Here is a 14,543-nt window from a genome sequence, read left to right on the forward strand (position 1 = left end):
CGGTAGGATAAATATCAAGCGATATCGACTTGGCCGAAAACTGTGAGAGCCGATTTATGATCCTCTGTAAATTATGTCATGTATCTCTTTACCCACCTAAAGCCCGCCTTAAGGCGGATCGTCTTTGTAATGTAAAATCGATATTGTCCAATGAGAGCGCACGCTTTGAATGAGCGACAACACTCGCAAGCAGTCATACCTGTCCCTGCAGTATAATCGTGCAGACGACGACTGACGTAATTTTCATAAGTGTGTGATTTTATGGCAGTTTGTTGGCTTATTTAACACACTCATTGGTCCCTATGGTGTAAACCTCCACGATGAAATCTCGGCCACTTACATGTACTTAGAAAACAGATGATGGCAACCGGGTGAAATCCTTGTGGATATTGTGCATTTCATGCATAATATGGTCAAAACAATTATTCGACATGTAATGCGCTTTAACAAATTATTGTTGATGAGAATAATGAATTATTTTATTTGTAATCTGAAACACGCTTCCGAATTTTAATGCTAACGCGACATTCTATTCTACAAATTCTAGCGTCAAATAAACAGTGCTTTATCCTTTGTCTCAATAAAAAGCGCGCGAAAATTATGCAGAATGTAGAACGTCGCATAGAAAGTGTTGTATAAAAACATGAACATCAAGTCTGGCGTTTTACGCTTGTTCACCGGAAAAAAAAACACACCGATTGAACATTATTTCATCACATCTTTAAATAGTAACAAATGCAAACTTTATTTGATACTTAAGAAAAATGGAGAATGTTTGTGTTTCATGAATTTTTTAGCCCTTTTATCTATTTACCAGAATTTGCTTTAAAACTGGAATATACGGGATTATCGGGTAATGAGTAGCAATGGGAAAAGTAGTAAGTATGCAGAAATAGATAGAAAGTATGATTGATACGATGTATTAAGGAATCGATCGAGACGGGATTACGCGGATCTATGCGGGAAATGCACTACACAATAATGGGAACACTTTTCTATGGTGTTAATAGAGGTTTTATGTGAAAACCATCAGCATAGAATGACTTTTAAAAACAGGCACCTTGTCTGGAGAAAATAAAAAAATAAATAAACCAACCTACCCTACCTAAAAATTTTGTCAATGTTACCCGAACCACAACATTTATTTCTTTAGGCCTAATGGGGCCATGCATAGTTGAGATTTACCGTATAGTCATAAGAGATGTTCAGTATCAATTTGAAGTAAATCGGTGTAGAAATAAAGAAGTTAATGTAAAGTAACATTAAAAAATGAGTGAAAATCTCTGACCCGGCCCCACCCCTACCCCCATAACTATTGACTTATGGGTCAGATCAAAATTCCAAATAGTGCAGAGTCGCACATATGCTCATAGCTACCATGTGTGTAAGTTTCAAGGTTCTAGTGCTTATAGTGTAGGAGTAGATAGTGGCCAGGACAGACAGACAGACAGACGCCGGAGATTAACCACAATATCCCAACGCTTTTCAAAAAGCGTGGGGATAAATAGTGCACCATCACACATATGCTCATAGCTACCATGTGTGTAAGTTTCAAGGTTCCAGTGCTAATAGTGTAGGAGGAGATAGTGGAAAGGACGGACGGACAGACGGCGGATATAACCACAATATCCCCACGCTTTGATGATAATTTAGCATCAGATGTGAGACACTGAGATACATGTAAAGATATTGCCTTAGTCCTTATGTATTTGAAGCCATTTTTCATAAATAAGAAGTGTTTTTTTCAGCTATAAAGAATTTTTTTACAAATAACTAAAAAAAATTAATCAATTACCAGTGATTTTTTTTGCTCAAATTTACAATTCCCAATCGCAAAAATACACGTTTTTTCCCAAAATTCTGACCAAAATTTCCCAAAAAAAGCCCAACTTAAAAAAAAAAAAAAAAAAAAAAAAAATTTTTTTTTTTTTTTTTTTTTTTAAAGAAGTCTCATATAACTTAATTATGATTTCTTAAATCTAGGTCTCAACTTTATTTTTTAAACATCTTACAAAATATATAACTTGAATTTAGTCATTTTTGTCCATAAATCATTCCCAAACTTGCCACCTATATTGATTTAAAAAAAAAACAATTTGACCAGACTCCTTTTCTAGAAAACTCCCTGAACACGCACTTAAAAACAATATCACTTCTGTTACTTATAATCCTATTTATAATGCTTAATTTTTCCCAATTTCATGGTTTATCGCGCTATTTTTCCCAATTTCACGGTTTATCGCGCTAATTTTCCCAATTCAAAAGGCACAGGCTGTAACAAATTAAAGCAATAAAAATCACTGATTACAGAATAATGATTGTTTTAATATACATGTAGAATAGCTTATAGTCTTCCTTTGTGTTGTTTAACTGCTGTAATTTTCAATCCACCAGTAATGAGCGGTTTAACCGAGTATAATTGACTGCCGACCCGATCAATACTCAATTGACCGGTCAATATGTCACCGTCACTTGGTAGGTTTCATCCTAAATGGTTATGCTTCATCCTGCACACAGTTAGAATAACAATTAAGAATTTAAGCACTGTAGGAAGGTGTGCTGAAACAGCCTTTGTCTCATGTTCTCAAAACTCAACAGCTGGGGTAAATTTGACCAACTTTGGCTCAAAATTAAATTGTTCCCCTTGAAAGGTCGCATGGGCAGGTCTATACGTAAAAAGCTATCGCGAAGACGCAATGACGACCTGTAAATAAACTCTGATTTACATACACACTGAATCCGGTTGTAAAATCCCAAAGTCAAACTGTCACCAGATAAATGAAAACATGACAGATAGATATCTGGTAAAATAGCACTGTAAAATATACTGTCAAAAAATGTTGAGTCATTAATTATGGACAGAAACCCGCATGTCCAAAGATTTTAGAGTCACAAAAAATAATTACATGTATACTATACTGGCTAAAATAGGGATGTCCACAAATTAAAGAGTGTCAGAAAGCTTACAGTAATTATGCTATATCAGTGAAATACTATATTAGTAGGAAATTACCAGTTTTCAGCTTTTCTGAGAAGTGTCTGTTCACAGCCCAGTTAAATACCATTGTACTCTTCTTTTCTGGATCTCTGCTAAACTTATACTAAAATGCTGTTTTTAAAAATTGAAATGGTGTATTTTACAATCAGATTTATCTTATTGGTTTAAATTTCAGCCCTGAATATCTCTATCAAGCTGGCAGAACCTGGAGAAATCAGATCTGAATTTGAGGAACAACTAAGAATGGTTGGACTTTAATTATTTCAATTCACTACTTGACAATTTACTTAATACACTTATTGAAATTACATGTATTGGACACTTCTTATTTTAAGATAACATTAGGAGAAATGCCTATTAAAATTTGAACTCTATGTAGAGGACTTATTTTAAAGTTTTAAATGATATTGACAAACTACTTCGTAATTATAATATATATAAAGTATCGGTACTGGTAGCAAGTGAAACTCGAGGAAATTTAAGCTGAGCTACATGTAGCGGGATGCAAATAAATTAACAAGCAGCTGAAATGAATTTTATTTATAAATACTTGAAAAGGTGAAAAGAAAGGGCTTGTTAGTACAACTGCTAGTGTCAGCTAAGAAAAAAGTAAACAAAAGTTGAAGAACATGTACCGGTACTCACAATTGTCCTTGTTGGAAGTAAAAATAAAGTCATAAAATGTTGTGTTCATGTACATTTTCGTTCCAATTCTGAATTCAAAACGGGGTTTTGTGCATGTGCTTAAAGTGTCCTCCAATATTAGCCTGTGCAGTCAGAACAGGCTAATCCGGGACAAAACTTACCGCCTAAACTAGTGTTTTTGCTAACAGACTTCCTTTAAATGTGAACTACAATTAAACCAGAAATTGTGTCCCTGATAAGCATGCGAGGACCACACATGCTAATCAGGGACAACACTTTACACCTTAACTGATTTCTCCCTACAAAGATACTTTTTTCAAAAGATAAATACAACAAAAGCGTAACGTTCAGTGATTTTTTTACCTGCGATTCCTGCGTCCTGGACTCACAAAAACTTCTGGGGATGCAAAGTTTCAAATCACGCGAGTCCCAAATTGCATTAAAATTTCTAAAAAAATAATATTGTTTAATATTTGGACTGATTGTTTTAAATACGGGGACTCATAGATTTGCAAGTTATCTAGTCCCAGGACTCGGATGAGAAACTTTGTAAAAAATATCAATGAACGTTCCATCTCTGATTACTAATCTGAAGCGAAACTTTACGCACATGCATTATACTCTGTTTCCCCAGCTCCGTGAGCAGCGAGCATTGGAGGCGAGACAGGAGGCTGAGGCGAGTGAGAGGCTGATCAGACAGCTGCAGGAGGAGGAGGCAAGGAAACTGGCAGAGCTGGAGGAGATACGCAGGAAAGATGAGGAGCTTGCACTGCAGCTGAGTAGGGTAAGGGGCGTGTCACGTAGTGTTTAGCTTGTAACCATTACCCATTCATAGGCAATGTAAAATTGGCTATATGCAATCAGCATGAAACCAGAACAGCCTGCAAGTAACTAGCAGTCTGTTCAGGTTTTATGCTGTTTGCTGCTCTTCAGTACCTTAGGGTTAATTATGAAGACGTTATAACTTGATTTTAGTAAGAAAGGTTGTACATTTTATAAGCTCATCTATTTTTATACCCCCATTACCATTGGTAATGGGGGCTCAATGGTAATGGGGGCTATATAGGAGTCACTTTGTCAGTCGGTCGGTCTATCTGTCCCGAAATTTCATCCGATCTTCACCAAACTTGGTCACAAGTTGTATCTTGATGATGTATAGGTCAAGTTTGAAGATGGGTCATGCCGGGTCAAAAACTAGGTCACGGGGTCACTTAGTGTGTTTTCAACCGAAAGTTTGTCCGGATCATAACTATGTCATTTATCATAAGATTTTAAAACAGATTGGTACATTTGTTCACCATCATCGGACGGTGTGTCGCGTGAAAAACGTACATTGATATCTCCAAGGTCAAGGTCACACTTGGAGTTCAAGGGTCAAATGCTTGTCCGGGCCATAACTTTATCATTTATTGTGAGATTTTAAAATCATTTGGCAAATTTGTTCACCATCATGGGATGGTGTGTCGCGCGAAAGAATTACGTTGATATCTCCAAGGTCAAGGTCACACTTTGAGTTCAAAGATTAAAAATGGCCATAAATGAGCTTGTCTGGGCAATAACTATGTCTTTCATTGTGAGATTTTAAAATCATTTGGCACATTTGTTCACCGTCATTGGACAGTGTGTGGCGCGAAAGAATTACAGCGATATCTCCTAGATCAAGGTCACACTTTGAGTTCAAAGGTCAAAAATGGCCATAAATGAGCTTGTCCGGGCCATAACTATGTCATTCATTGTGAGATTTTAAAATCATTTGGCATATTTGTTCACCATCATTGGACTGTGTGTCGCGCGAAAGAATTACGTCGATAACTCCAAAGTCAAGGTCACACTATGAGTTCAAAAATGACCATAAATGAGCTTGTCCGGGCCATAACTATGTTGTTAATTGTGAGATTTTAAAATCATTTGGCACATTTGTTCACCATTATTGGACGGTGTGTCGGGCGAAAGAATTACGTCGATATCTGCAAAGTCAAGGTCACACTTTGAGTTCAAAGGTCAAAAACAGCCATAAATGATCTTGTCTTGGCCATAACTATGTCATTTATTGTGAGATTTTAAAAATACCTGGTACATTTGTTCACAATCATTGGACGATGTGTCATGCAAAAGAATTATGTCTATAACTCCAAGGTCTAGGTCACACTTGGAGGTCAAAAGTAAAAAAAATGGCCATAAATTTGGAAGGCATGTCATGCGAAAGAATTCAAGAGTTCAAAGGTCGAAAAGGCCATAAATTATAATGGCATTATAATTCTTAAAAATTGCCATATATTTTGATTCTCTTGTTTTGTGAAGACAGCATTCAAAATAGTCTGTGTCAGTGCGACACGTGGGGTATAGGGGCTCTAGTTTGAAAAAAAATTATGAGCTATTGTCATCACCTTGGCGTTTTGTAAGTTTTGCGTTTAGGTACACTTTTCTCATAAAGTATGAATGCTATTGCATTCAAACTTGGTACACTTACTAACTATCATGAGGGGACTGGGCAGGCAAAGTTAGATAATTCTGGCTTGCATTTTGACAGAATTATGTGCCCTTTTTATACTAAGAAAATTTAAAATTTTGGTTAAGTTTTGTGTTTAGGTCCATTTTATTCCTTAAGTATCAAAGCTATTGCTTTCATACATGCAACACTTACTTACTATCATAAGGGGACTGTGCAGGCAAAGTTATGTAACTCTGACTGGCATTTTGACAAAATTATGTGCCCTTTTTATACTTAGAAAATTGAAAATTTGGTTAAGTTTTGTGTTTAGGTCCTTTTTTTTCCTAAAGTATCAAAGCCATTGCTTACATACTTGCAACACTTACTAACTTAGTGTTTTTCCCAGGAGGGCAAAGGGGCATGGCGCATTTCTTTCAAAAAGGCATTTTAGCGCGCAGTTTAGGCAAAAAGGGCAAAAACGTTCCGTGAATACCTGAATGAGGGAGAAACATGTAATCGCATCAGAAGCAGTTGTGAAAAAACATAAAATATAATCAAGCACATTTAATGGTATATAGTAATTGATGTATTTAACTTACATTGATTTATGTTATTTACCTTGCAATGTACATTTAAGTTCCATGCTGTTTCAATACACTGTACAGCACGACAAACATAATAAAGCAATATATGAATCTGATTATACACAGATCCACAAACATATAAATGAAACCATGTTTGTCTTATCCCATTTCTAACGATAAATATCCGTGAAATATCGAGATACACCCACTGAGTAGATTAAAAATAATTGTTGTTATCTAAAACATTTTTATGCATCGTTGATTATCACAGACATTTCATTAATTCCTTCTGAATGTATAACCTCCATCGTTAATTCAATAGTTTACGACGTTATTTGCCATGTTTGCCGAGTCACAATTTAATTCTGTATGTCCGCCATGTTGTCAAAATGTCAAATGATGTAAGCGACAGGTGCGCATAGCAACGTAAAATCGTCTAATACGTCCGCCTTATACTCGATTCGCATTTTGTTTAATTAGTATACGTCTCAGTAATTAATTCAATAATTAATTATCTTAAAGACGATATCAATAAATAATTAATTTGTTTGTGTTTTTAAATGTAATTATGTGGAAAAAAAAATGTTTTGATATAACTGAATTATGTATGAAATGCACAATGCCACGAGGATAACATCAAGCTTTTCATCAAAAGTCTCCGATATAACAGTCCACGATTTTATCTGGGAGGAGTACACATTACTGACCGATTAGTGGTATAACATATCGATTCATACTGACGTGGGGTTATTCACGCATGACTAATTCACAAACGCGCTGCCTCGGAGGCCATAATCTGATACTAGTCGGTTTAGAAATTTGGTCAAGGGGCAATTTAGATGTTATCAATAAGGGCAGAAAACAGCGGGTGCTCATGAAAGAGCAGGGCAGCGGCTTTGGAAAGGGCAGCATGGCGCTAAATGGCTTTGAAAGGGGCAGCGTGGCGCTACAAAAAAGGGGCATCGCGATTCGCCACGCTAAAACGGCTTGGAAAAAACACTATAACTATCGCAAGGGGACTGTGCAGGCAAAGTTATGTAACTCTGACTGGCATTTTGACGGAATTATGTGCCCTTTTTATACTTAGAAAATTGAAAATTTGGTTAAGTTTTGTGTTTAGGTCCACTTTTTTCCTAAAGTATCAAAGCCATTGCTTTCATACTTGCAACACTTACTAACTATCGTAAGGGGACTGTGCAGGCAGAGTTATGTAACTCTGACTGGCATTTTGACGGAATTATGGGCCCTTTATACTTGAAAATTTGGTTAAGTTTTGTGTTTTGGTCCACTTTACCCCTAAAGTAGCATAGATATTGCTTTCATACTTAGAACACTCGCAAACTATCATAAGGGGACAGTAAAGGACAAGTTGCATAACTCTGGTTGTCATTTTTATGGAATTATGGCCCTTTTTTAACTTAGTAACTTTGAATATATGGTTACATTTTGTGTTTAGATCCACTTTACTTCTAAAGTATCAAGACTATTGCTTTTAAACTTTAAAAACTTTCATGCTATCATGAGGGTACTGTACCTTGCAAGTTGAATTTTACCTTGACCTTTGAATGACCTTGACTCTCAAGGTCAAATTATTAAATTTTGCTAAAATTGCCATAACTTCTTTATTTATGATTAGATTCGATTGATACTTTGACAAAACAACTCTAACCTGACATACCACAATTGACTCCGTTCAAACCACCCCCCCCCCCTCTCCCCGAATCCCCCCTCAATCCCCCCATTATTATTTTTTAATTGAAGATCATCAAATAAATGACCACCACACCCTCACACTATACCCCCCACCCCCCAAAAAATTTGTTTATGCCCCCCAGTAGGGTGGCATATAGCAGTTGAACTGTCCGTCAGTGTCAGTCAGTCTGTCTGTCCGTCCAAAAAAAAAACTTTTAACTTTAACATTGGTCATAACTTTTTCACTTTTTAAGATAGCAACTTGATATTTAGCATGCATGTGGATCTCAAGGAGCTGCACATTTTGAGTGGTGAAGGGTCATTTTGAGTGGTGAAAGGTCTAGGTCAAGGTCATCCTTCAGGGTCAAATGTCAAATTTATAGTGTCTGTCCGTCCGAAAACTTTAACATTGGTCATTACTTTTTCAATATTGAAGATAGCAACTTGATATTTGGCATGCATGTGTATCTCATGGAGCTGAACATTTTGAGTGATGAAAGGTGAAGGTGAAGGTCATTCTTCAAGGTCAAATGTCAAATATATGTCGTCTGTCCGTCCGAAAACTTTAACATTGGCCATAACTTTTTTAATATTGAAGATAGCAATTTGATATTTGGCATGCATGTGTATCTCATGAAGCTGCACATTTTGAGTGGTGGTAGTTCAAGGTCAAGGTCATCCTTCAAGGTCATCCTTCAAGGTAAAAAAAAATAAAAAATCAAATCGGCGTTCTCATGAAGCTGCACATTTTGAGTGGTGGAAGTTCAAGGTCATCCTTCAAGGTCAAGTTCATCCTTCAAGGTCAAAGGTAAAAAAACAAATAGAAATTTCAAAGCGGCATTATCATGAAGCTGATTATTTTGAGTGGTGGAAGTTCAAGGTCAAGGTCATTCTTCAAGGTCAAAGGTAAAAAAAATAATCAAAGTGGCGTCATCATGAAGCTGCACATTTTGAGTGGTGTAGGTTCAAGGTCAAGGTCATCCTTCAAGGTCAAAGGTCAAACAAAATAAAAAAATTCAAAGCGGCGTTATCATGAAGCTGCACATTTTGAGTGGTGGAAGTTCAAGTCAAGGTCATCCTTCAAGGTCAATTTTTTTTTAATTTTAAAGCCGCGTTCTCATGAAGCTTCACATTGTGAGTGGTGGAAGTTCAAGGTCATCCTTCAAGGTCAAGGTCATCCTTCAAGGTCAAAGGTCAAACAAAAATATAAAAATTTAAAACGGCGTTCTTATGAAGCTGCACATTTTGAGTGGTGGAAGTTCAAGGTCAAGGTCATTTTTCAAGGTCAAGGTCATCCTTCAAGGTCAAATGTTAAAAAAAAAATAATTTCAAAGCAGCGTTATTATGAAGCTGCACATTTTGAGTGGTGGAAGTTCAAGGTCAAGGTTATCCTTCATGGTCAAGGTCATCCTTCAAGGTCAAAGGTCAAAATAATAATATTTCAAAGCGGCCTTCTCATAAAGCTGCACATTTTAAGTGGTGGAAGGTCAAGGTCATCCTTCAAGGTCAAAGGTAAAAAAAAAAAACAATAAAAAATTTCAAAGCGGCCCAATAGTTGTGTTTCTGACATACACAACTCTTTTTTTTTTCAAACATGGTTAAAAAACACAAATATTTATTTTTATTATTTTAGTTTTGAAATACCGTCCAATCATCCCACCCAAGAATCCCCCCCCCCCCCAAAAAAAAATATATTTTTTTTTTGCATTTTTTTTTGCTTTTTTGGAAGATAATGTGATAAATGACCACACACCCACACTATACACCCCTCTCCACTCCACCCGTCCCTCCTTTGTGATTGAAATTGAGATAGGTCCCTACACCTTTAAAAAGGAAAAAATAGATGAGTATAGGTCAAGTTTGAAGATGGGTCATGCCGGGTTAAAAACTAGGTCACGGGGTCACTAAGTGTGTTTTCAACCGAAAGTTTGTCCGGATCATAACTATGTCATTTATCATAAGATTTTAAAACAGATTGGTACATTTGTTCACCATCATCGGACGGTGTGTCGCGTGAAAAACGTACATTGATATCTCCAAGGTCAAGGTCACACTTGGAGTTCAAGGGTCAAATGCTTGTCCGGGCCATAACTTTATCATTTATTGTGAGATTTTAAAATCATTTGGCAAATTTGTTCACCATCATGGGATGGTGTGTCGCGCGAAAGAATTACGTTGATATCTCCAAGGTCAAGGTCACACTTTGAGTTCAAAGATTAAAAATGGCCATAAATGAGCTTGTCTGGGCAATAACTATGTCTTTCATTGTGAGATTTTAAAATCATTTGGCACATTTGTTCACCGTCATTGGACAGTGTGTGGCGCGAAAGAATTACAGCGATATCTCCTAGATCAAGGTCACACTTTGAGTTCAAAGGTCAAAAATGGCCATAAATGAGCTTGTCCGGGCCATAACTATGTCATTCATTGTGAGATTTTAAAATCATTTGGCATATTTGTTCACCATCATTGGACAGTGTGTCGCGCGAAAGAATTACGTCGATAACTCCAAAGTCAAGGTCACACTATGAGTTCAAAAATGACCATAAATGAGCTTGTCCGGGCCATAACTATGTTGTTAATTGTGAGATTTTAAAATCATTTGGCACATTTGTTCACCATTATTGGACGGTGTGTCGGGCGAAAGAATTACGTCGATATCTGCAAAGTCAAGGTCACACTTTGAGTTCAAAGGTCAAAAACAGCCATAAATGATCTTGTCTGGGCCATAACTATGTCATTTATTGTGAGATTTTAAAAATACCTGGTACATTTGTTCACAATCATTGGACGATGTGTCATGCAAAAGAATTATGTCTATAACTCCAAGGTCTAGGTCACACTTGGAGGTCAAAAGTAAAAAAAAATGGCCATAAATTTGGAAGGCATGTCATGCGAAAGAATTCAAGAGTTCAAAGGTCGAAAAGGCCATAAATTATAATGGCATTATAATTCTTAAAAATTGCCATATATTTTGATTCTCTTGTTTTGTGAAGACAGCATTCAAAATAGTCTGTGTCAGTGCGACACGTGGGGTATAGGGGCTCTAGTTTGAAAAAAAATTATGAGCTATTGTCATCACCTTGGCGTTTTGTAAGTTTTGCGTTTAGGTACACTTTTCTCATAAAGTATGAATGCTATTGCATTCAAACTTGGTACACTTACTAACTATCATGAGGGGACTGGGCAGGCAAAGTTAGATAATTCTGGCTTGCATTTTGACAGAATTATGTGCCCTTTTTATACTAAGAAAATTTAAAATTTTGGTTAAGTTTTGTGTTTAGGTCCATTTTATTCCTTAAGTATCAAAGCTATTGCTTTCATACATGCAACACTTACTTACTATCATAAGGGGACTGTGCAGGCAAAGTTATGTAACTCTGACTGGCATTTTGACAGAATTATGTGCCCTTTTTATACTTAGAAAATTGAAAATTTGGTTAAGTTTTGTGTTTAGGTCCTTTTTTTTCCTAAAGTATCAAAGCCATTGCTTACATACTTGCAACACTTACTAACTTAGTGTTTTTCCCAGGAGGGCAAAGGGGCATGGCGCATTTCTTTCAAAAAGGCATTTTAGCGCGCAGTTTAGGCAAAAAGGGCAAAAACGTTCCGTGAATACCTGAATGAGGGAGAAACATGTAATCGCATCAGAAGCAGTTGTGAAAAAACATAAAATATAATCAAGCACATTTAATGGTATATAGTAATTGATGTATTTAACTTACATTGATTTATGTTATTTACCTTGCAATGTACATTTAAGTTCCATGCTGTTTCAATACACTGTACAGCACGACAAACATAATAAAGCAATATATGAATCTGATTATACACAGATCCACAAACATATAAATGAAACCATGTTTGTCTTATCCCATTTCTAACGATAAATATCCGTGAAATATCGAGATACACCCACTGAGTAGATTAAAAATAATTGTTGTTATCTAAAACATTTTTATGCATCGTTGATTATCACAGACATTTCATTAATTCCTTCTGAATGTATAACCTCCATCGTTAATTCAATAGTTTACGACGTTATTTGCCATGTTTGCCGAGTCACAATTTAATTCTGTATGTCCGCCATGTTGTCAAAATGTCAAATGATGTAAGCGACAGGTGCGCATAGCAACGTAAAATCGTCTAATACGTCCGCCTTATACTCGATTCGCATTTTGTTTAATTAGTATACGTCTCAGTAATTAATTCAATAATTAATTATCTTAAAGACGATATCAATAAATAATTAATTTGTTTGTGTTTTTAAATGTAATTATGTGGAAAAAAAAATGTTTTGATATAACTGAATTATGTATGAAATCGTCACCTTAGTGTAAAACAGTGATAAGTCCATATTTCAAAATTTTACAGGAGAGTAAAAAAACTGATTGTTATAAAAGATTGAGCTTTGATTTTAACACTGTTAACAATTTTATACAGTTTTTTAACTAAAAATATATAAGATAAAATGTATTTCAGTATATTGCTACCAAGTAATATTATATTTGATGAATTTGCAGATAACTTCATTTGACTCTGAAATATTTTTAGTGCAATACTGTAACAAGTGCACTTATTACTATATTTCACTGGACATTCTTTGTGCAATAACTGAATAAGGTAAGTTATTATGGTTAAAAATCAAACAATTTACTGAATTTCTAGTAAAATTAAGAATAAAATGTTTAAGGATATTGAAAACAAAATAATGTTTACACCAATGTTGATGTAGGAAGCAAAATTATGAGCACTGGCGTTCTGCCATGCATAGCATTATGAATCTTTTTAAGATGAAATGATTATAAATTTTTTTAATGAAAAAAAAACACATGTATTTTTTGATAATTTATTAATCAACTTTAAACAATAATATAACACCGGTATTTCATTTAACATAATTATATTTGTAACAACAAGCATCGAAATTTAATTTGTAAACTTCAGAAAAATAATTTCATTGGAACAGGCACAAATTGAGGAGTATGACAACATCACCATACATTGATACAGTATACTTCGGCTAATATTATTTAATGTGAGTTGAATACAATTTGTCAAATTTGAATGACAAAAAGTTTAACCAATAAGACAAACAAGACATCTTTTACTACATGGCTTTTTCTTCTATATTGATGAATCATTACAATTTCATGGCTTCACCTTGGCGGAAGTTGACAGTACTATCATCTTGAATTTTACTGTCATAATCCCAGTATATAAGTATTGATATATAAAAAGGCTACTGAAAAGCCCACATACACTTTTAATAAAACTAGAGAATTTTGTTGCACTTTTTAATTTTAAGTAGATAAAAGTTCAAGTTTTCTTCTTTAATTTTGTTGCAAAATACCATGATTTCTTACAAAACACTACAGGAAAAAGTATCCAGCCTAAATTAGATCATTATTGTAGCTGAGAGTAAAAACAACAGTAACAATTTGGTTATCACTAGGGCTGTCACGATACGCCGTGAGCGTACCGCGGTATATCGTGGTACGGCAACACTGTATCGCGGTACGTACCGCGATATTTTACTGAATATGTATCTGTGAAGAAAACAGCAGAATAACAAGTTTTACAAACTTTATTAAACTCAATAATCAGAAAACACTGGCACTGGTATCATAGTATGACTAGAAACTGTAAAAGAAACTGTAATAAACTTGATAGAAGTAGTCATTGTTCGCGTCTTTTTCTAAAATATCCGCCATGTTGTTTACAATAGCTGTGACTACGATCTGTGTAAATCGAACGCTTCAAGGGCATGTTCAAAATGCGGAGTCAGCGGGCCCAGTATTGAAAATCCGTAGCGTTCTGACTCTTCCTCGACTTATTCAGAATCTTAAGATAACATGATTCGGAAGTGTCATGCTTTGAACGATCGATATACTAAAGAAAGAAAATAAGAAATAGAATAAACATCTTTTGGATAATTATGAACTTATTTGCAAAGGAAATCTGTCCCTAATTCCAAAAAAGGTACGGACCCATACATTGCCGTATTTAAAACGTGAAAGTTAAACATCTACAAGTGGAAGCGCTTGCTTGACCTGGATATTAAAGGGATCTTTTCACGCTTTGGTAAATTGACAAAATTTAAAAAAATTGTTTCAGATTCGTAAGTTTTCGTTTCAGTTATGATATTTGTGAGGAAACAGTAATACTGAACATTAACCATGCTCTAATATAG

General features: G+C 35.3%; 1 protein-coding gene across 1 annotated transcript in view; it reads left to right on the forward strand.

Annotated features, from left to right (window-relative positions):
* Nucleotides 1-14,543, forward strand: part of LOC127836059 (E3 ubiquitin-protein ligase RNF169-like) — a 46,869-nt gene that overhangs the window by 4,327 nt on the left and 27,999 nt on the right. Inside the window, exons 2-3 of the mRNA XM_052362481.1 lie at nt 3,174-3,244; nt 4,278-4,427. Of these exons, the coding sequence (XP_052218441.1) occupies nt 3,174-3,244; nt 4,278-4,427 (221 nt within the window). The remainder of the gene's footprint in view (nt 1-3,173; nt 3,245-4,277; nt 4,428-14,543) is intronic.

The sequence above is a fragment of the Dreissena polymorpha genome, chromosome 6 (genome assembly GCF_020536995.1).
Source record: "Dreissena polymorpha isolate Duluth1 chromosome 6, UMN_Dpol_1.0, whole genome shotgun sequence".
Classification (NCBI taxonomy): Eukaryota; Metazoa; Mollusca; class Bivalvia; order Myida; family Dreissenidae; genus Dreissena; species Dreissena polymorpha.